Raw genomic sequence first — 21,016 nt, 5'->3', positions numbered from 1 at the left:
ATAGCGTGAAAGCTGTATTTAAGCTTGGTAAAGTTGTGGATTTGTCTCCACTGGGAGAGTCTCTACTGAATGCAGGTACAACGTGTCCTGCTTTCACCTTCTGCCCAGAGTGCTCCTTTCTCCCGGGCAGCCACGCTCCTGAACGCAGCTCCACTTGTAGTCCAGTTTTGGGGGCGAGGCAGTTGTTAGCTTGAGCGATGGATGAGAAAATGCTGTAGTCTCTCACACACACGGATGTTCTAAAGGTAGCAAACACTCATGTCTCAGTTTGCAATGTCTGGAAATTTTGTTTGGGCTGTACTGTCACGGTTACGCAATTAGTTATTCCTGTAATCGTACGTTAGCTAGCATCTGGCTGCTCGCTTGCTAGCTAACCTTCGCTAATGCCTCGAGTCAATTTAAGAGTTGTTTCTCCCATAATTTTCATTCAATATCATCAGTTCGTGGTCCGTGCCTTTAGGTGGTGAGCTTGGGCTGGATTCCCGTCCTAAATTAACAGGACGACAGGCTTTCTGTCGCTAACAACAAGGGTTAGTCCACTAGCTAGCTACAGTTAGGCTAACAACAAACAAACTGAAGGCGGATCATCCCGCTGGTGTATTAAATCAGTTACAATCATGCACACATGTGTACGACCTGGTGATGAAGACTTCCTGTTGCTATTGGACTGACTGTGTTTGTACGGTGGCGTCAGGTGTAAACGCTAAACGTTGCAAGTAAAACATTCCAGTCCCTCACCAAACAGCTAGCAGTTAGCAAGAGAACATCCCTGCCGCTGTGGACTGTTTGCTTGCTGTTGTGTCCCTCCATCATCGCCAGGAGTCCAACAACGTGTTGCAGGAGTTTCAGAGTCCTTCATCCTTTAGTCCGCAGGGACCAAAGCGGGTCAAGTTTACGAATGAGAGTTGCAGAAAAGTTAGGATGGATGAAACACTTTGATGATACAACCCTTTATCACCCCCCGGGCTCAGGCTAATATTACGACCGGGAGTGACATGGTCCTCCTGGCTTCTGCCCCCCAGGGATCCTCCTGCGGGGTAATATGACCCAGACCCAGACTCAGAAATAGCTGCCTCTGGTGCTGGGGGGTGAAAGAGATTAGAATGGGTTTATTGTGAAGGTATAAAATCACCAGCACATAATTCTATTATAAACTTTGCTGTTCACAGGTTTGTCACTCACCAAGATGGAAGTAAAGTTGAGAGATCAGAATAGATTTGGCTCCTGTAGAAATGATAGCTGCCTGCTCCTCAATCTTTAGGAAGTTACATAGACGAACTATAGACTGACTGATAACTGGTTTGGCGCGTCATGGAGTTAGATATGTGTCATTTTTCATATTATAGGCATCTGCATCTTTTAGTTTGAAATGTTCCAGAAAAAGTATTTAGATACTGTCTCTCAAAAAAAAAAAGCCTATAAAATTTGATGCTTTTTAATTTTTCAGAGGAAGCGCTGTGATTGGATGATGTCACCGATGGGCACAGCCTGCTGGGACATGTTCATGTTCATCCAAAGAATGAAAGTTTTAGGAGCTATTAATGACATTGTTAGATTTCAGGGCTTTCAGAGTGAAGTAAATGTACTTAAAATGAAGTCATAAATTGCTCAGCACCTGCTGATGTCCAGGCAGCCTCATGTTAGGGTTGGTGCTGCTGCATTAGAAGGTTTAACAATGTCTGCAACCGTTCATCGCCTCCGTGTGTCAGTCACCAGCCTCCCTGACGTAGCAGGATTCTGTACCAGAGGACGCCTGCAGGGGGTCACTCTAACGTCAACCACTAGCAGCAGGAAACGGGAGGAACCTACAAACGGGTGTCCTCTGTTTTTAACATCAGCGTTTTTACTTTTCAAGTCTGATGACATCAGGATATCGGCCTGTCATGGACACGTGTATCTCATCAGCTTCTGTCTATACGTCTGATAAGAAGACTTTTTTATGGAACATATTTCAGAAAGAGAAGCTTGAGGTAATTAAGTTGATTTACTAAATTCCCAGTGAACTTCATTATTTCACTAAAATTAATTTTTGAACTTTTAAATCTACTGCTTCCATTATGGAACTCTGTCATGTGTTTTTGGTGACTTCATCTGGAGGATTATTGGGATCAGTTTTTGTTCCCTAGTACTGGTACACGCATCAGCTGCCATTGGCCCACTCACGGCACTCTCACGGTCACGGCCCACTCACAGTCAAGCTCTGGATATTAGAGTATGTGATGTCACATGACTATGTTTATAATAAACTGTCAATCATCCTCCATCACATATTCTGGCAGGTGATTGATAACGTGATGTGCATCAGCCCTCAGAATCCTGTATCCTGTCCTGTATCCTGTCCTACAGATCAGGTCTCACAGCTGTCAGGCTTTTCATTGTGGTTTCAGAAGATGACGTCACCTTTCAAACTCTTCTCTGAACGTTTTATTCATCTGGATCCGGGTCTCCAGCTTGTCAGCTGTATCTTGTTGAAGTGCTGCCAGGGCAGGTGCTGGGAGCTGCAGGGGCTGGGAGCTGCAGGCGCTGGTAGCTGCAGGGGCTGGGAGCTGCAGCTGCAGGGGCTGGGAGCTGCAGCTGCAGGGGCTGGGAGCTGCAGGCGCTGGGAGTTGCAGGGGCTGGGAGCTGCAGGGGCTGGGAGCTGCAGGCGCTGGGAGCTGCAGGCGCTGGGAGTTGCAGGCGCTGGTAGCTGCAGGGGCTGGGAGCTGCAGCTGCAGGGGCTGGGAGCTGCGAGCTGCAGGGGCTGGGAGCTGCAGGTGCTGGGAGCTGCAGCTGCAGGCGCTGGTAGCTGCAGGGGCTGGGAGCTGCAGCTGCAGGGGCTGGGAGCTGCGAGCTGCAGGGGCTGGGAGCTGCAGGGGCTGGGAGCTGCAGCTGCAGGCGCTGAGAGCTGCAGCTCTATCAGCAGGCTGGAATTAGACCAGTGTCCAGGTTGAACTGTGTTCTGACATTTGGCTGCGACACCGAGTCCTGTTGTTGAGTAGTTGGGTGGGGTTCTTGAGAGAACTCGAGCTCCCTCCACCCTCATGCTGACACAATTCCATCTGCGTCATTATTTTTGATGCCTGCTATTCAATTAATGTGGAATCAAACTGTTTCTAAACCAGGATGTTCTTTGTTCTTAAGCTTTGAGTCATTTTATATCATCTTCATCAACAGTTATGGGCGGATCTCCACCTGCAGTCAAAATGGCGAGAGACAGAAAGTGCATCCTGTGTGAAACTGTCCATGTCACCAAGCAGGTAATTCAGCCACAAAAATGATTCATTGTTAAATAATTTGTGTTTTAATTTCATTCAAATCAAGATCGTAGACGGCAGGAACAGAAGAATTGCTCAGGTCGTTTTGGGTCGACCAGTAATCCGTATGGCGCGGTCACATGTTCTGTTGCACTCGTCAGTACTCTTCTGTAACTGTCTCCATTAGCTGGTCTCCTTGCCTCACACATGTAAAGCACAATAAGCAGCATCAGATGGAAACTTGAAATCTCTCCAATACGTTGTTTAACATTAAAAAAGCTTTGTCTGGAATGTGTGTTTGCAGGAGATGGACGAGCACATGAGAAGTATGCTGCACCACCGTGAGCTGGAGAAGCTGCGAGGCCGGTGAGTGGCTCCTCCTAAGGTTCCCTAACCCGATGCCTCACATGGTTCCTGTCGCAGGCCGTCTCAACTCGTAGCCGTGAATAGTTGGTCCCCCTGGGATAATGGCTGGTCCCCCTTATTAAGTAAGGCTGCCTTTAGATAGCCTGAGCTGAATTTGTTGCTAGATTTGAGGCTAACGTGTTTAATCAGCAAGCGGGAAGCAACATGACACGAGGACGTAGCTGAAGTCTCGAGGTCTTAAAGCGTTTCTTCGCAGACAAAAAACCTAAATTGTACAAATGCACTCTGGGACTTTATTGTTCCAATGTTAGCTGCCCCCCCCCCCCCCGTGTCTGTCTCTCAACTGGAAACCTGCAGACTGATATTCTGCAGAGACGGTCGCTCCTTCTGTAACATATTCTATGCTAGAGCTCATATAAAGAGTTTAACATGGTAGAGGGCTTTTGTTCCCGTGTAATTGGGTCACGCCGCACGTGTGCGCGCAGGCACGTGCTCCTCACGGTTATTGGGCCAGTAGATATAGAGGCAGCTGTCCGAACTGTTGCTTATATATTTAGACACATCCTCTCTGGAACAACAGGCATGACCGATAGAAGGCAACTGGCTATCTTGTGACTCCCATGCAGATTACTTCAAGTATGTGGCACAGTTGGGAAATCTGACTGTGGTGCCAAGTAAGTTACTGGGATGGTATGTGAACTTGTAGAAAAGTGCATCTCTTCCTCCATCATGGTTGGATAAATTAGTAAAACTGTTGATAATACAGCGGTGAAGAAAAGGGAAAACAGTGAATAACAATGCTTCAGCTCTCTCATTGGATCAAGTCCTGATGATGTGTTTTTGTTTTGAATGAAATATCGATTGCTTTTACTGGACGTAACCCTAACAGCCATGAATCAGAAAAGTACACACTGGGCCACCAGTACTGGCTCTTTTTATAGAAATCATCCAACTGAAAGCTGCAAGTTTCAAACAAAAATAGGCACATTTTTCCCAACTTCTTGGGAATTTTTGTCAGTAAATGAATAAATAAACTTATTGTCATTCACTTTTTAGTGCCAGATGAGCAGAGAGTGACGCTTCTTTCCTCTGGTGCATTACTGAGCTCCACACCTCCACCAGATGGCTGAGCGCTAGTTAGCTTAGCTGCGGTGACGCTCGCAGTGAGGCAGCAGAGGAAGCCGTCAGCTGCTTGTCTGGCACTAAACATGATCAATAAGCGCATTTCCCAAACGGTTGGCGTGTCCTTCTGTGTGTCATATCAGCCCCAAGAGACCCACGAACAAGCAGGTAACTCAATCACTGTGCCAAAGTTTCCACATAACACCGAAGATATGGTGCCTTCATGGATGGTGGATGTTGAAAGAATTTATTGATCTGTTGTCTGTTTTTGGTTTTTGTTGTTCTGCTTGTTTTAACATTGATTGGAGTGGAACCTGGGTGATGTCAGAGCCCTTCTGCTGCTCTGTCCCCTTGGGCGCTGTTGTTGTGGGTCCAGTTGTGCATCAGGCTCATCAGCACAAAAATAAGAAGCACGCTCTCATCCTGGGAATCTGGCCAATTCCGATCAAGATCCAGCCTTGAGAACCACTTGGCCCAGGTTTTGTTGGTCGGTGCTAATTTACAGTTTGCAGTCGTGCAGAATGAATTTGTGTTATTGATCAGGTTTCATTGCACTCGATAAATGCAGGTCAAGATCAAACTTGATGGCCGACGGTGTGAGAGGTTAGAGAATGGCAGACCGATGACACAGATTTGAAAAGGGAACTGAGGATGATCCAGCAGCTCTCTGGCCCCATCAGGGTCACTACGTGACATACTTGGGAGAGGTTTTGAGGTGGGGGCCGTGAGCAGCTGCAGGCTACAGTTACACGGGCTTCGATGGGGATTGGTCAGTTAGATTTAGAGGCCGGATTTAATAACGCATGCGGGGCTGGTGGGGGGCTGGGTGCTGGCTCTTGGACGCGAGTGTGAAGTCAAATACAGGCATTGGTCTCAGACGTTGTCTCAGAGTGCAGCGGACACCATCATGACAGCGCAGTAGGCTGAGGGCACCGTGCCTCTCCCCCCTCCACGCGTCCCAGCGCTGTGCTGCACGGCTGGCTGTGGTTGCTAGATTAGCATGCTGCCCGGGTACCGTGGTTGCTCCTGTGCTCACCTGTCACCTATGCTCTGCTGAAGAAGAGAAACATACGATCAGGAAGATACACATTTTACTTTTATTTTATTAACAAGAGAAAATTCTAAGTTAGTTACCTCCTGATCCGTGATGGATAGAGAATTTGGACATGTTGTTTTTTAAGGATTGTTGAGTATTCTCCTCTCCTGATTTCATCGAGACTTTGAAGTAACAGACAGCAGAGCCAGAGTGCATTTTTGCAGGCTCTGCAGGCAGGAAAACCCAACCAGACGACAGAAGAAGAATGCCTGAAGGAACCATTGAACGCCCGCTGTCGCCTCTCCTCCCCAGGGACTGCGGACACGAGTGCCGAGTATGCAAGGTAACGGTGGTGAGCCTGACTGACTACGCCGGTCACATCTCCAGTCCCACACACAAGCAGAATGTGGAGGCTGCGGAAAAGAACACTAGGAACAACCAGGACGAGGACTACTTTGACCAGGCTTTGGTGGACCTGATTGAGAAGAGAAAGGAACAGATGCGGTAAGACCGCGATGCTCTTGAATACCACTGATGTACCACTGTTATATGTAGATATGTGTGGTGGAAGCTGAAGCTTTTACTCAAGAAGAAAATGTGCTGTATAAGAAATGGGTTCATTGTTCTTTTCATCATTGGGTTGAGACATTCTCATCCTTGCTCGCTGTTACTGAGATGTGAAAACAACATTTTACTTGTATAAAAAACAAGATTAATAGCATTTTGATGGCATCTGGACTGTGAGAAAAACACAGCGGCATGGCAGGAGACAGCACAGGACAGTCAAAGTCCACCTCATGTGACAGCACTTCCACTGTCGTTTTCTCTGAGGCATCATCTCCTGTGAGCATGGTGTGGTTAGAGCAGCGTGGCAGCCTCGCCGCTCAGGTATCAACAGAATGATGCGCACCAGCGCCCTTTAATTCCCACTTTTATTAGCAGAGGCCACTGCTGCCTTTGCTCAGCAGAAGTTCCAGTCCTGCTTTAACAGTGAACAGCTGAAAACTTTTACCTCCGTCATTTTAGTTTTGCTTAAAGTCTGAATGTCAGTTTGCTCAGTGGTTGTCCCCCATTTGTCATCAGCACACTTGGCTGTTAGACTGCAGCCTGTTAGAAATAATCCTAGTTTTGACAATTTGAGAGGAGTTTCTTTGAATTTTCTTCAGTCCTAATCTGTGTTTCTTAATATTTTATGGTTTCACCCCGTTTGTAAAAGCAGGAAAACACTTATAAGCTTGCTTGTGGTCACATGAGCCATCTACAGCCTCCGGGATCCTTTTAGCTGCTGCTGCTCTTTGAGTGGCGGCGAGGGTCATATGTCAGGACTGTGGCCTAAAATAAGCACGACTGCTCTCGCACAGTTCACCTCCCAGCTGCCTCAAAGCTTCCACAGGTTGTGGGGACACAAATGAAAAAAACCTTGCCTCAAACGGTGAGGTGCTCTAAACTCAGGAATAATTCACAGGACCGTTCCTTCATTTCATAAAAAGAGATCCATTGATCAACTTCGCAGCTCTGCTATTGTAGATTTTCGTAAGTCAAGGTTCCAAAAAGTCTTGTTTATCTTTTACCGTCCTTTAATGTGGAACCTTGTTTCAGTTTTGGCAACAAGACTCACCGCCATATTTTACAACAGATGATGAGGAAGTAAGAATAGATTCCCTTTAAGAGGAAAGCTCGACTGGAGCTGTCGTGTCGTGCTGGGACTTCTTGAAGGCAGAGCTGGTGCTCAGCCGTCAGCTGGTCCGCTGCCAGGTCCAGTCCATTTGCACGTTGTTGCTACAGGTCACACTGGGGACCCAAGTTTGACATCAGGTGATAATAATCACACCCAAGAGAGATGTGAAGTCGCAGTTGGTGTTTTTATAAAGGATGATGGTTTGTTTCCATATCCAATCATGGATGCAGCTCTCACGTTTACCTTCCTCCCCACAAGCTTCCTGTTGTATTTCTGATGTGATTTTTGAAGTCAGGTCTCTGATTTCTACATCCCTGAATACCTGCATGTTAATGTCATACATTCCTGCAGCCTATTTGTATACATCAGTATCTCTCTTTTTGCTTCTAGAAAGGAGAAAGAGGCTGCTGCTGCTAAACTGGCGAAAGAAAAAGAGGAACGAAGGAAAAAGGAAGAGTTTCAGCAAAGGCTAAAGGATGCAAAGGAACGTTTCCAGATGGAGCGTGGCTGGCAGCCCTCATCACAGGCGTTTAATAGAACCAGTCAGCACAATTCTTGGTACAGGGGCAATCAACATTGTGCCAAAACAGTGGACACAAGACCCTGGCACAGCGGTAAAAAGAGCGCCACCTGGCACGCTTCGGCCCCGCCCAACTTCCAGAGATGGGCATCCGGAGACTTGCATGCCAGAAGCTTTCACACACAGGAATGTTGGGGCAACAAGCAGTGGGATCAGGGTGCATTTTATGGCAGTCCTCAAGGCCGCCTGCCCTGGCTCAGCAACGGAGGCAGCAGTAATGGGATCTATGGCAGAAACAATATTTCCCAGTTCCCACAAAGGAACTGGCCGCTGAGCCACCTGGGGACTCCTCAGATGTATCCACCTCCACCTCATTTGAATATCAATCCTGTTAAACCGTCACAGAATACAGGAAATGAGGGCAGTGGGCCTCACACCAGGGAAAAACTAAATAATGAATGTGACCACAACAGCAGCAAGAGCTCTAAGACCTTTGGGAGCAACCCCAAACTGGAGAAATCCTGTCGCTGGTCCCCCTATCCTGTCACCAAGGGTTTTGATTCTGTACCCCACAAGGATACCTCATCAAACTCATCAGTGCCCCAAACCCAGAGGCAGGAAAAAGCCTCAGAGGCAAGTGCCTTAAGCAGGCCCTCGAGATCAGAGCAGAAAACAGGGCAGTTTACCTCCAGTGGGAAAACAGTGGAAGAGAGAGGGAAGCTTAAGAAGAACCCCAAGCCCAACCCCAGAGACAGGAGTAGCAGTGGGAGTAGAAGCAGCAGCGCTCAGAAAGATGGCTACGAGATCTCCTCATCCAGCTCGTCCAGTCAGAAGTCAAGTAAGCCATTGCTGCCTGAAGGCAAGAAGCTGTCCTCACTTCCTGCTCTCAACATTGGAACTCAACACAGTAAAGCTTCCAGTCAGGTGCATCTGCAACCAAAGTCAAGCACAAAGAAAAGTGGGATCAAGGCTCCTGCAGCGCCACTGCTGTCAAAGCAAGGACAGAAGCTCCCTGACACGTTCAAGAAGGACGTCCAGTCAGAGAAGAGAGGCTCTCTGGATAGTTGCAGCAGCAGCAGGCTGGTGGAGGAGCAGCTGGACAATCACGCCCAGAGTCAGACTGGCGTCAACAAAGAAAACACCTGTCGACAGAACTCAGCTCAACCAGTGTTACCTGAGTCGAACAAAGAAGGGAAAGAAAAGCTTGCATTGCCATTTTCAAACTGTCAGTTTCTCCAGTCACTGCACGTTAGCACCTCCACCGTGGAGAGTTCTGAGCCTGCAGCCTCCAGCAGGGAGCGCCAGGAGATCACCAAGAGTTTGGACAAGGAAACTTACCCCGTGGCCCCAGATGAGGCCCTGTCGGCTGTGGAAGGAAGACCCGGTTCAGAGAGCGACGCCTCCAGGAGCGATGAAGCACAGACGGCCTCGGCATCATGTCTGTCCAAACTTGACTTGCCATCTGCGTTAAAACGGGACCTGACTAAACACATCGGCTCTAAGAATAAATCAGGTGGCCACGAGCCCAATCTGAACATTGCCAGACGGGTGCGTAACCTGAGCGAGTCGCGGAGAAGTGACTCAGAAAAGGATTCAGGGCTCAAACCGACTGTGCGCCAGCTCATCAGCTCTTCTGGGTCTCGGCGTACGGTGAACTGGGATCAGGTCTATCAGGAGGTCAGGAAGAAGCAAGAAAAAGGAAAGGGCATGCCAAGGTGAAATGCTTCATCAAGTTGTTTTTTTCTTTGTGTATACTGTGACATCCTTTCCAAGTTTTTTTTGTAATTGCTCCTCTATGTCCTGTCTGCCTCCAGATTTGGGATAGAGATGGTACCATACGAACAGGAGGACCAGAGCCAGGAGGAGGACGACATTCCTCTGCTTGAGGGTTTCCACTGGGACTCTCTGGTGGACATTCCTGCCTCTGCTGGGTCCCGCAAACGCTCCTTGTCAGAGAGCAGCGTTGCTCCTGCAGCCGCACTCTTTCCATCGCATGTGTCAAAGGAGACGGAACAAAGAGATGGCCTCAGATTAGATCAGCGGAGGTCCTCCATTTCTCCCAAATCCATCTTTGCCAAAGACAAAGATGATCACTGCGAGAAAGAGGTGGAGCAGATGCTGGGTCTGTGTGTGGCTCAACTCCAAGAGCAGCCAGCCAAGGTGATGTCAGAGACGGCGCAGACTGTCCAGTGTCCTGACTCGGTGCTCGGGGACAGCAGCTCAGGAGCAGAGCAGTTGGATGGTCAGGGTACGGGGAAGAGGCGAAGAGCAGCCCGGGTGAGTCAAGGAAACCATGGCAACATGAATAATACTTCTGGTATTTTGCAGTTAAACATTTTTGACCATCTGTTTCTGTCTTCTAGGATGTTCTAAGCCCAGAGGCCTCTGGCCTGGAACATGATAACAAAAGAAGAAAGGTGAAATCCAAAAGAGGTCAGAATCTAAATGTGAAAAATGTCAAAATGATTTTTGAGGTGATTTTTTTTTGTAGAAGTGAATCTGGGTTGTAAGCAGAGGAAGATGAGCCCCTGTTACTGGAACCTTGTTTGTTTACCTGCATTCACCAGGACAAAGGAAAGATCTTGATGCTGTAAAAGTGAAATGAAGGTTCTGATCGAGGAAGTTTAGCGGCTGATGTTTCCGTCTCCACAGAGCATTCACACATCGACCAGCTGCTGGCTGTGTCTCTGAGGGAGGAAGAGCTGAGTCGCTCCCTGCAGACGGTGGACGCCAGCCTGATCCAGGCCCGCGCCGCACTGCAGGCCGCCTACATGGAGGTGCAGCGCTTCATGGTGGTAAAACAGCAGGTGGGTTTAAACAGCCATAAAATCTCTTCTATTTTCTAGTGATTGTGCGGAAACTGAACATGTCTGCTGGTCAGATGCCTGAGGGCCTTGGGAAGGAGAAGCAGACGTCTGCAGTTTGCTGAGATTAGCCAGTATTTGTTTCCTGTCCTGCCGCCTCATTATGATAATAATAATTATGTGTTTTTGAGCCTTTCGCTCTCCAGCAGATTAGCAGCATTATTACCCAGCTATCAGCCTCTCTGGAAAGGAGGAAGGAAGTGGCCGTTCAAGTTCAGGGCAGAACCTGGAAGTCAATCATTTCTATTATCTGCAAATCCATAACTGATATCATCGTACGTCCAGATACACATATTTTTTCTGCAGTGCTTGATGTCATATTTACAGAGATGCTGAGAACTTCCCAAAGGGGGAATCTTGCAATTTAAACCGAGTAAGAAAACAAACAAACTCAATCTTGAATGTCTTCTTTCTCCTCTGGCAAGAATCATGAAGATATGGACTGATCTCAAACCCTCCTGGCTCACTAGTCACTACTGATGTAGGACCTGTAACGTTGAAGTCCTCCTCTCCTGGTTGAATTCAGCAGTTTGATGGATCAGTGACCAGCATCCTAATCTTACCCGCTCAGCAGTAATCTACCCTTCCTCATTGCTGCCATGTTGTGTGTATGTTTTCAGATCACCACCGAGATGAGCTCACTACGAAGTAAACGCATCGAGTTATTGAAAGGGATGCAAGGTAGCGACATCTCCGGCTCAGGAAACGAGTTGTTGTGTGAAAACTGCACACAAAGTCCATGATGATGATAATGGAGCACGTTGTTCGCCTGGGCCAGAGTTTTGTTCTGATCCTTTTGTTGTGTTTTGCTTTAAAGCAGGTAGTTTGGAGGTTGCACCCCAGGTCCAACTGAAAGAGGAGAAGATGGACCCAGTAGAAGCTGAGCCACATGTTCCAGACGTCCCTGCTGCCTCTAGTCCGAGTCCTAGTCCGGCTGTCCAGCGTCCCTCCCCTCCGTCCTCCAGCATCTCCTTCATGTCTCTAGCTATCAAGGAGGAGCCCCAGTCCCCTGTTCAAGTCAGTTCTGACCCCGTGGTGGAGAACACGACCCTCGCTCCTGTTGAAGCCTCCCCGCCAGGTAAAATTGATCAATCGCCGCTAACCAAGGATCAGCGCCAGACCAGTAAAGAGTGTTTCCTCTTTAGTCTCTTATTTATCTGTTGTAGAAGTTTTGAAACATATCACATAAGCAATAAAACACCACAGAGCCTCTTAACACTGAGTACTTCTGAGAAAATGGGCTTTCAGTCTTTCATTCCTCACCCTGGTTGATTCCTTGCGTCTGAATCTCTTGCAGAGACGAGCCTGGACTTCCAGCTCTCTCCTGACAGACAGCCTGAGTCCTATCAGGCCCACAGAGAGCCTGAGAGCTCCAGGGAGTCTGTCGACTGCAAGGAGAGCTTGTCTGTGCTGGTCGAAACGACTGAGAAGGCCATTCAGGCTACACGCAGCTTCTTAGCTCCTTCGCCCGACTCCAAACTCTCCACAAAGCTACTGTTAGCCAGCAGGAGGGGCTCTGAGGTGGGGAGTCCTGCCGATTGCTCAGGTGCACAGTCCTTCGAGCCCCCCTCGGCCACCTCCGTGCTGAACATGCCAGCTTCTCCCTCTGAGCTGAGGAGCGGGAAGCGAGTGAGGAAGCTGAAGAAGAGGAAGGTGTTGAAAAAGGCTCAAGGGACTGAGCCGCCCGAAAGCAGCGACACTGAGCTGGATGCGGAAGCCTCCAAGCCGCGGTGGCTACGACCCCGCAGGAGACCCAGCAGCGGCTCTGTGGTCAGTACCTCAAGTCTGTCCAGAGACGGAGATGTGAACATGGAGGAGAGCAAAGACCCCCCGGGGGTCGTGTTCACCGCCATCAGACCTGAAGCAGAGCCTCACAAACAGACGGGAGGCCTGGCTGAAGATCCTGTCGAGCTGGTTGGGATTTTAGATTCAGAAGAAAGCATGGAGGTCTCTGCTCTGGTCCAGGTCCCGGACTCCTCGGGGCTGGAGCCACAGAGCCTGGCCTGCTACGAAGTCACCTCCACGAGTGACATGGAAGTGTGTAAATCGTCTGAGAGGTGAGTTCAACCTGATTCTGTGTACCAGCGCAATGAAGTTTGATTAATTATTGTTCAGCACAGAAAAGCAGTCTCACAAGAACTTGCCAACATCAGGAGGTTCTCCGAGTTCCCTGTTTTCACCTGTGAAGAGTCACCAAATCGTCAGCTCAGGCTGTTGATGCCCACTCTCTCACACACTGTCATTTATTCAGAGCAACAAAATCACATGAGCATCTCTTTGCATGTTAAATGTTTCCAGGGTTGTGACGAACCTTTGAGAGAAGAAACTCAATGAGGTTGCAGAGAAAACATTAAGATCCAGTAACGGTTGTGAGAGACTGGAGGCTCGGTGGCTCTGTGCTCGCCGGTCTGTGTCGGCTCACGTGGTTCTCAGCTAAACCTCGGGACCAAACGTGCCATCGTGACCTTTTGTCTCCTTTTCCTCCCCACAGTGAAGCTGCACCTCCAGGTCTCACCAAGGCTCCACCAGGTAACTTTCCAACCAGACTTGATGACTTGCCTGACGCTGGGAGAGTTCGACTCAGGGAGGGGCCTGTTGCTGCACCTCCACTCCTGCTCTGTAGAGCCACTGATGCTGCACTGTGGTGCAACCATCACTTCCTGCTGCCACTAGGTGGTGCTAGACAACTCACACCTTCTGCAGCTGATGTAGCTGTAGATCAGGTGAAGACAACAGTGTCGTTCTGATGTCAGTTCTATTTCATCCCTGCTGACCACCAGAGGGCGGTGCTGAAAGCACTGAATGTTCCCTTCACGCATGCGCAATCCGAGTATGAATACCAACAATGTCACCTGTGACCCCCGAATGACCCGGGAGAGGCAATATCTTCTGGTGTCATCAGGGGTTCTGTTGATTTTTGTCTTCTCGCGTGCAGTCTGTATGCATCTGGTAGCATCGGCTAACCGCTCTTCTAAACTTATAAGACCCTGATTTCTTTAGTCTACATTTGTCCTCGGTACCGTCGCTGGACGCCCTGTGACTGTGTTGGTCGTAGCAGCGAAGCTCGCCTTCCAAGGGCTGCGACGGCTGTCTGTCTTTGGTTTGTTTTCCAGCATCTCACGGTAACTAGCGCCCTGCTTACTTTGTGTCAACAGTTGTTGGTGTAGGCAGCGTGCTCGCTCCCTCCCCCCAACAGCTGTGATTAGCTTGCTTGAGTTAGCAGCGGTGTTCGCTAAGTACCTTTACTTATGGCTGTGTAAGTTGCGGTCACTGGCGGTGAAGTCAGCGTGCTCCCGCGTGCAAAACGCAGGGTTGAGTCTGCTGCTGCTGCACCCTCCAGGAAGAGGGCTAAATCAGGACGTAGGCTTTCTTCTGAGGTAAGTCGACTGTCTGCGGAGTTGGCTGAGATGAGGTCCCTTCTGCGAGCTGGTAGCTCTGATGCCCCTCTGGAGGCCCCAAGGGAATCCGCCCCACCAATGCCTGTGTTGGATCCAGAAGATGACGTTATCTCTCTGGCAGCTTCGGCCTCTCACTTCCAGGACGAAGATGGGGACAGGGCCTCTCAAGCCTCAGACCCTGGCTCCCTGTCCTCGGCTCAGAGCTCTTTGAGTGAGACCATAATCTTCATTGGTGTGGCACTGGACACAAGAGCTATGAGGGCCTGCCCCTCCCCTCATTATGTGGACGATATCCTACAGCTTCTCACCCTCTTCCGCAGGGGCAGTTACTGCCCTACGTCACCTTTCTACGTCTTTTGGGAAAGCTCACGTCGGCCTCTGCTGTTGTTCCCTTGGGCTTGTTGTCGCTGCGCTGTTTGCAGAGGTGGCTGAACAGCTTCCACCTCAATGCCAAGCGGCACAGACACCTGAAGCTCAGGGTGTCACGGCACTGTCTTCTCTCCCTGGCTCAGTGGCGGGACAGGGCTTATTTGTCCAGTGGCGTCCCTATGGGCTCCATCCCGTCCCGGAGAGAGGTTGTCACCACAGATGCCTGCCCCATGGGTTGGGGTGCAGTGTGGCAGAGCAGGACAGCGCAGGGAAGGTGGTTTGTGCGAGACCGCCCAGAACACATCAATGTGCTGGAGCTGCGAGCAGTGCATTTTGCCCTCAGGCACTTCCTGTCACACCTAAAAGTGAAGCACATACTGTTGCGGTCAGACAACACCTCAGCCGTCTACCATATCAACCATCAGGGAGGCACCAAATCTGCACGGCTGCTGCAGGTGTCCCAGGGCCTCCTCACATGGGCGGCCCCCCATCTGAGCTGCCTGCGGGCAATGTACGTACCAGGAGAGCAGAATCAGCTGGCAGACCTCCTCTCCCGCCAAAAACCACCACCGGGGGAGTGGCGTCTCCACCCAGAGGTGGTGCACACAATCTGTGACCTCTTCGGCAGGGCAGGAGTCGATCTTTTTGCCTCTGAAGACTCTACCCACTGTCCCCTCTGGTTCTCTCTCACAGAGTCGACCAGCCCTCTGGGTCTGGATGTGCTGGCGCACCCTTGGCCAGAGGATCTGCTGTATGCTTTTCCACCACTCCCTCTGATTCGGTCAGTACTTCACAGGGTACTTCAGGAGGGTCACAAGATACTGCTGGTGGCCCCCTTCTGGCAAGCATGGACGTGGTTTCCTCTGCTCCACAAGCTCTGTTGCGGCACGCCATGGCGCCTCCCTGTCAGGAAAGATCTTCCATCTCAACTGGGAGGGCAAATCTGGCATCCCAATACTCAATGCCTGCAGGTGTGGGTCTGGCCGCTGGAGGGCCCGAGCTAGGTGGGTGTACTGATCATGTCAAGCAGACTATCCTGAATCCAAGAGCACCATCCACCCGGTTGCAGTATGGAAACAGGTGGAAGCTGTGCATGGTGCGCAAGCCGCGGTGAGGATCAGTGCATTGCTCTGTCCAAATTATTCTTGAGTTTCTACAGTCCCTCTTGGAGGGGGGCCGCTCTGCCTCCACGTTAAAGGTATATGTGGCGGCAATATCTTGTCGACACAGCAGGGTTGAGAATGGCACAGTGGGAAGTCATAGCCTGGTGTCACTCTTCCTGAGGGGGGCTCGTAGGCTATGCCCCCCAAGAGTCACACAGGCTCCAGCATGGGACTTGCCTGTTGTGCTGGATGCCTTGTGCCAACCCCCCTTTGAACCCTTACAGCAGGCAGGGCTCAAGTGGCTGTCATATAAGACTGCTTTTCTGCTAGCAGTTGTCTCTGCAAAGCGTGTTAGTGAGCTACAGGCACTGTCAGTGAGTCCCTCGTGCCTGAGATGGAATTCGGATGGCTCAGGGGTCACATTGTGGCCGAACGTGGCTTTTCTCCCAAAGGTGCTGTCCGGCCCACAGCTCAACCTTCCTGTGAGACTCGCAGGGTTTGACCCTCCGCCAGGGGGAGGGGGGGTCAGGCTGGAATTGTTTTGCCCCGTGCGGGCCCTTTCACTATATGTTGCAGCTACCGCAAGCATCCGGTGTTCAGACCAGCTCTTTGTGTGCCACGGGGTCCCAAACATTGGTTGTGTTCTCTCAAAGCAGCGGGTCTCCCACTGGATAGTGGAGATCATACGACACGCGTATGAGGCGAATGACCGCCCCCCGCCATCTGATGTGAGGTGCCATGCCACCAGGAGTGTTTCAACCTCATGGGCTGCCCTGAGAGGAGTGCCCCTGGAGTCTGTATGTGCTGCCGCTTCATGGGCATCGTCTACCACCTTTACAAGGTTCTACAGGGTGAATGTAGCCACTCCCCATCCCGAGTACAATTCTCCTACCGGAGTCCTGCGAGTCCACCCGATGAAGTGTGTACTGGGGATTCCTCGTGACTGTGCTGGTATTGGTCATTCAGTGCTTTAAGCACCGCCCTCTGGCGGTCAGCCGGGATGAAATAGAACGAGAGTTCAGAATGTAACTACGGTACTATGAATCCCAAATGACCGCCAGAGCGTTCTGTCACTCAGAGTCCTCGCATTGTCACGAGAAGACTCTGTAGGAACAGAGCCCCTGATGACACTGGAAGATATTGCCTCTCCCGGGTCATCCGGGGGTCACAGTTGACATTGTTGGTATTCATACTCGGATTGCGCATGTGCGAAGGGAACATTCAGTGCTTTAAGCACTGCCCTCTGGCGGTCATTCAGGATTCATAGAACCATAGTTACATACAGAACTCTCGTTCTACGACCTGTGACCACAAGATGGAGCTACGACTACACTCAGGCCATCTGACGCATTTAGTTGTGCTAATTTGGGCCGTGAGGATTTACATGAAATAGATTTTAACCTGGAGAGACCCCTGACCTCAAAGATGGCAAAAGTGCACTTTGAGTTGAGTTATCAGACATTCTTGGTGTGTGTGTGTGTGTGTGTGTGTGTGTGTGTGTGTGTGTGTGTGTGTGTTCCCAGGTTCCTCATCCGGCCACTTTGAGGATGATATTCCCACTGAGGGAGCGTTCGAGGGCCACCAGGAGGCGGTGAACGCCATGCAGATCCACAACGAGCTGCTGTACACGTGCTCGGGAGACCGCACCGTCAAAGCCTTCGACCTGGTGGTGGGTATTGGTGACAGAGCTCAGCCGCCGCCTGGACGTCATCAGAATTTGTCAGTCACGTGTCTCATGTGGTTTTGGTTTCAGAGCCGTAGATGCGTGGCTGTGTTTGAGGGTCACAGCTCTAAGGTGAGCTGTCTGCTGGTGTCTGCCGCCCCCTGCCTGCACCACCGCCTCTACTCAGGGTCAAGCGACCAGACCATCCGCTGCTACAGTCTCAAGGTAACACACAGGTTCCCTTTAGTCTCCTCAAGTCATCAATTCCTCTGTTCGCCATTTGTTCCCATGCAGTATTGATTTTATTTGAACGTGCGTGACCATGCTAACGTTATCAGTCTCGTCAGCTGTCATCTTCATGCCTTCCTGTCCGTAGACTCAAGAACTGGAGCAGCAGTTCTGCCTGTCGGACCGGGTCCTCTGCCTCCACAGCCGCTGGAAGAGTCTGTACGCCGGTCTGGCTAACGGCACCGTGGTGACCTTTAACCTCAAGGTGAGCGATGAGAGTGTGGAGCGAAAGATAGATCGGGTTCTTGATGTCTGATGTTTGGCAGCGAGGCGAATATCAGCCGATGCGTTCGTGTGTCTCTAACCGTAACCGTAGCAACCACATTGAAAACCTCCATCGGAGGATTTATTTGAAACCAAAATGGTCTGAAAGTCACAAAGGTGAGTTCAGAACTGCGTCAAGAAAACCTGAGGAAACCTGCTTCGCCCATCAAGAGCACACAGCACCCTGAGCTGTGGAGCTCTCAGCGCTGGTCTCACTCCTCCTTTACTCCCTGCTGCTCCAGACGAACAAGCAGACGGACGTGTTCGAGTGCCACGGCCCGCGGGCCGTCAGCTGCCTGGCGTCATCTCAGGAGGGGTCCCGCAGGATTCTGCTGGTGGGCTCCTTTGACAGCACCATCAGCGTGAGAGACGCCAAGAACGGACTCCTGCTGCGCACTCTGGAGGGACACACCAAAACGGTGCTGTGCATGAAGGTACACGGCGACCTCTGACCTTTCTCTGGCACCGAACTCAGCTGTTATAGTGTCAGTCTCTTTTATATTTGGCAGTGAGTTTCCTGACTGTCTCACCGTTTGTTCTCCCTCAGGTTGTGAACGATCTGGTGTTCAGTGGCTCCAGTGATCAGTGCGTCTACGCTCACAACATCCACGTGAGTCAGCAGGAACCCCGATTCACGTCTTTACAAGTCACAACAAACTCACCTGTTGAGTCGAATGTGTGCGTTCATCCCTGTGTTCTCTAACTCCCAGACTGGAGAGCTGCTGAGGGTCTATAAGGGCCACAGTCACGCTGTTACCGTGGTGACCGTCCTGGGGAAGGTGATGGTGACAGCCTGCCTGGATAAACTGGTCCGCGTCTACGACCTCCAGGTCTGTGACCTTTAACCTGCAGTGATTTAAAGTGCCAGGACTCTCAGTTCCAAGTTTCCGATCAATTTAGAGGTTCTTATTTATCCCGAGGGGAGGCAAGCAATCTTCTCTTAAACAGCAACACTTTGTTGATTAATCATCAAAAAATTCACCTGCAACTTTATTGGTAATCAGTTGATTGAACTGGAGAAAGTGTTGAGAAAAACTTAAAACCAGGAAAGTTGGTTGACATCGTTACTTACACCTGCACCTTGAGTCATCGTGGTTCAGTCCGTGGTTGTTGACTTGGCTCATTATTACCCAGAGTTCATTGCATGCTGGTTAATGCCGACATGGACTCAGATGTTTTTGGATCCTGATGAGACAGAAGGTGTTTTTATACGTCCACAGACTCGTGAGCAGCTGCAGGTCTACGGGGGGCACCAGGACATGGTCACATGTATGACCACCCACAAGAACATGGTGAGTGTGGTGTTGATGTTTACTGCAGCGCCGCACAAAAGAAATGAGGCTCTGACAGCTGGATAATACAGAGGCGTGTGTGTCCACTGTTCAGATCTACACGGGCTGTTATGACGGCAGTGTGCAGGCCATCAAGCTGAACCTGATGCAGAACTATCGCTGCTGGGTAAGAGATGAACGCCAATGTGGTCACTTGGTATACCCGAGCGCGTGTGTGTCCGGTGGTTAACGGCGTTCTGTCAACAGTGGCTCGGCTGTCCCATGGTGCTCGGGGTGATGGAGCACCTGCAGCAGCACCTGATCAACGATCACACCGGCTCCAACTTCCAGACGCTCAGGTGCCGCTGGAAAGACTGTGAAGAGTCGTTCTGCACTCGCAGCAGCAACAAGCAGGTAGGAGTGTCCTCGTGTCAACATGGCCGCTGCTGCTTGTGTGCTTGCGTGTTAACAGGTGTGTTATGGGCGTGTTCCAGGGGATGCTGCTGCACATGCAGAAACACGCTGAGGAGGAGGCTGACCTGGAGCCGTGAGGGCTGCTGGGAACGACGCTTCCTGCCTGAGCCCCTCCCCCTCCCCCTCCCCTCCCCTGTCAACCTCCCATATTGGGGGGGGCATCTATTTCTGGACCCACTAACTCGGCCGTGCTCGTGCGTGCTGAGTGTGGGCTGATGACTCCATCCTCACTGTTCCGTGTTGGAATCCAACCATGTCACAGAGACGGGAGGACAGTCGCTGGCGGTGTTGTTTTGTTTGTGTTTCTGAACGTTGACACACGCCTTCCTCTCTCTTTCTGTCCGATCTTCTCTGCTCTTCCTCCGTTCTCTGACCAAAGTCAAAGACAAAAACACCTTTTTACTGAAGAAACCTCAGCGTGGGCGGGACGAGGGGGAATCGTGTGCTTTCTGTTGAATCTGCAACCAAAACCAGCGTAGTTCTCCAGGTGGGTTCCAGGCTCGCGATGGCATGGTGAAGACATGTTTTTATAGTTGTGACGTGCGGTTGTGACGTGTCTTTTTGAGCAACTTTAATTTTATTTCATTGTTATTACGCTCAGCATTGTCTGATGAGTGATGTAAAGATTTGGTTAGACCTCAGACTGTTTTCAGGTCTGAGTGTGATTGTTAATTTTGGTTTGATAAAACTCTGAATTATTTGTTTTCTTAGAAGTCTTTTTTTTGTTGCTCTGATAAAAGGCGGCGATGTGGAAGGATTTGGGTGCAGTGTGGTGAGATTTGGCTATTTGACATTTAACATTTGCAGTGACAGAATCCAGACGTGCGTCGTCCTACATGTGAACGTTTATCCGTGTGAGTTTTTCGACTGTGCTGTTTTTATGACACGACTTCCAACTTTACTTTATATCTGGGGTGTTGAGGAGTCACCGGAGCTCTCGGGTGAAGACAGTTTTCCAAACAAGTGTGGAGGTGAAGGAAGTGTAGAGGAGGTGTTCGATGGAAGCGTCCCATGCCATACCTCGGCCCCGCCCCCTCAAACTAGACAAGTAGGTCACACGAAGCCACTTTTTAAAAAAAGATAATCTGCCAGTTTTAACTTTGCTCGACCAGCTGACTCTTGTGTGAACTCGCTGTGGTTCCGACTCGCTGTGGTTCCGACTCGCTGTGGTTCCGACTCGTAGTTCACGTCCTCCATTTCTTCCGAACTCACCTGAAGCCTGAGGAAAGCGCGTGGTTCCCCTCGTCCTTGGCATTCCTGAGGTTCTTCAAGTTTTTCATTTGTTATCAAAGTTGTTAACGTTTTTTAAAAGTGCAATCAAAGAAATTTAATAATAAAAAAAAAATTGCAACATCATCATGTCGGCC

The 21,016-nt window shown here is 50.2% G+C and overlaps 1 protein-coding gene across 2 annotated transcripts; it reads left to right on the top strand.

Moving 5' to 3' along the window:
• Positions 1 to 109: 109 nt before the first annotated feature.
• znf106a (zinc finger protein 106a) lies at positions 110 to 20,999 on the top strand. 2 transcript variants are annotated; one of them, XM_086181760.1, is made up of 22 exons: positions 110 to 245; positions 3,154 to 3,236; positions 3,538 to 3,599; positions 6,070 to 6,261; positions 7,826 to 9,670; positions 9,770 to 10,232; positions 10,319 to 10,388; positions 10,608 to 10,762; positions 11,440 to 11,500; positions 11,640 to 11,897; positions 12,117 to 12,876; positions 13,311 to 13,348; positions 17,213 to 17,358; positions 17,443 to 17,577; positions 17,729 to 17,845; positions 18,147 to 18,338; positions 18,452 to 18,514; positions 18,615 to 18,734; positions 19,125 to 19,196; positions 19,291 to 19,362; positions 19,443 to 19,589; positions 19,670 to 20,999. In XM_086181760.1, the coding sequence occupies exons 2-22, from the start codon at positions 3,156 to 3,158 to the stop codon at positions 19,724 to 19,726; spliced, it is 5,106 nt and encodes a 1,701-aa protein (XP_086037886.1). In that variant the 5' UTR covers positions 110 to 245; positions 3,154 to 3,155; the 3' UTR covers positions 19,727 to 20,999. The 2 variants fall into 2 exon arrangements, with proteins under 2 accessions (XP_086037886.1, XP_086037885.1); XM_086181759.1 differs by having other exon boundaries at positions 11,637 to 11,897.
• Positions 21,000 to 21,016: the final 17 nt, after the last annotated feature.

The sequence above is a fragment of the Aulostomus chinensis genome, chromosome 17 (assembly GCF_037954235.1).
Source record: "Aulostomus chinensis isolate RoL2024-O1b breed Wild chromosome 17, RoL_Achi_v1.0, whole genome shotgun sequence".
In the NCBI taxonomy this organism is placed as follows: domain Eukaryota; kingdom Metazoa; phylum Chordata; class Actinopteri; order Syngnathiformes; family Aulostomidae; genus Aulostomus; species Aulostomus chinensis.
This window is presented reverse-complemented; position numbering and strand designations above follow the sequence as displayed.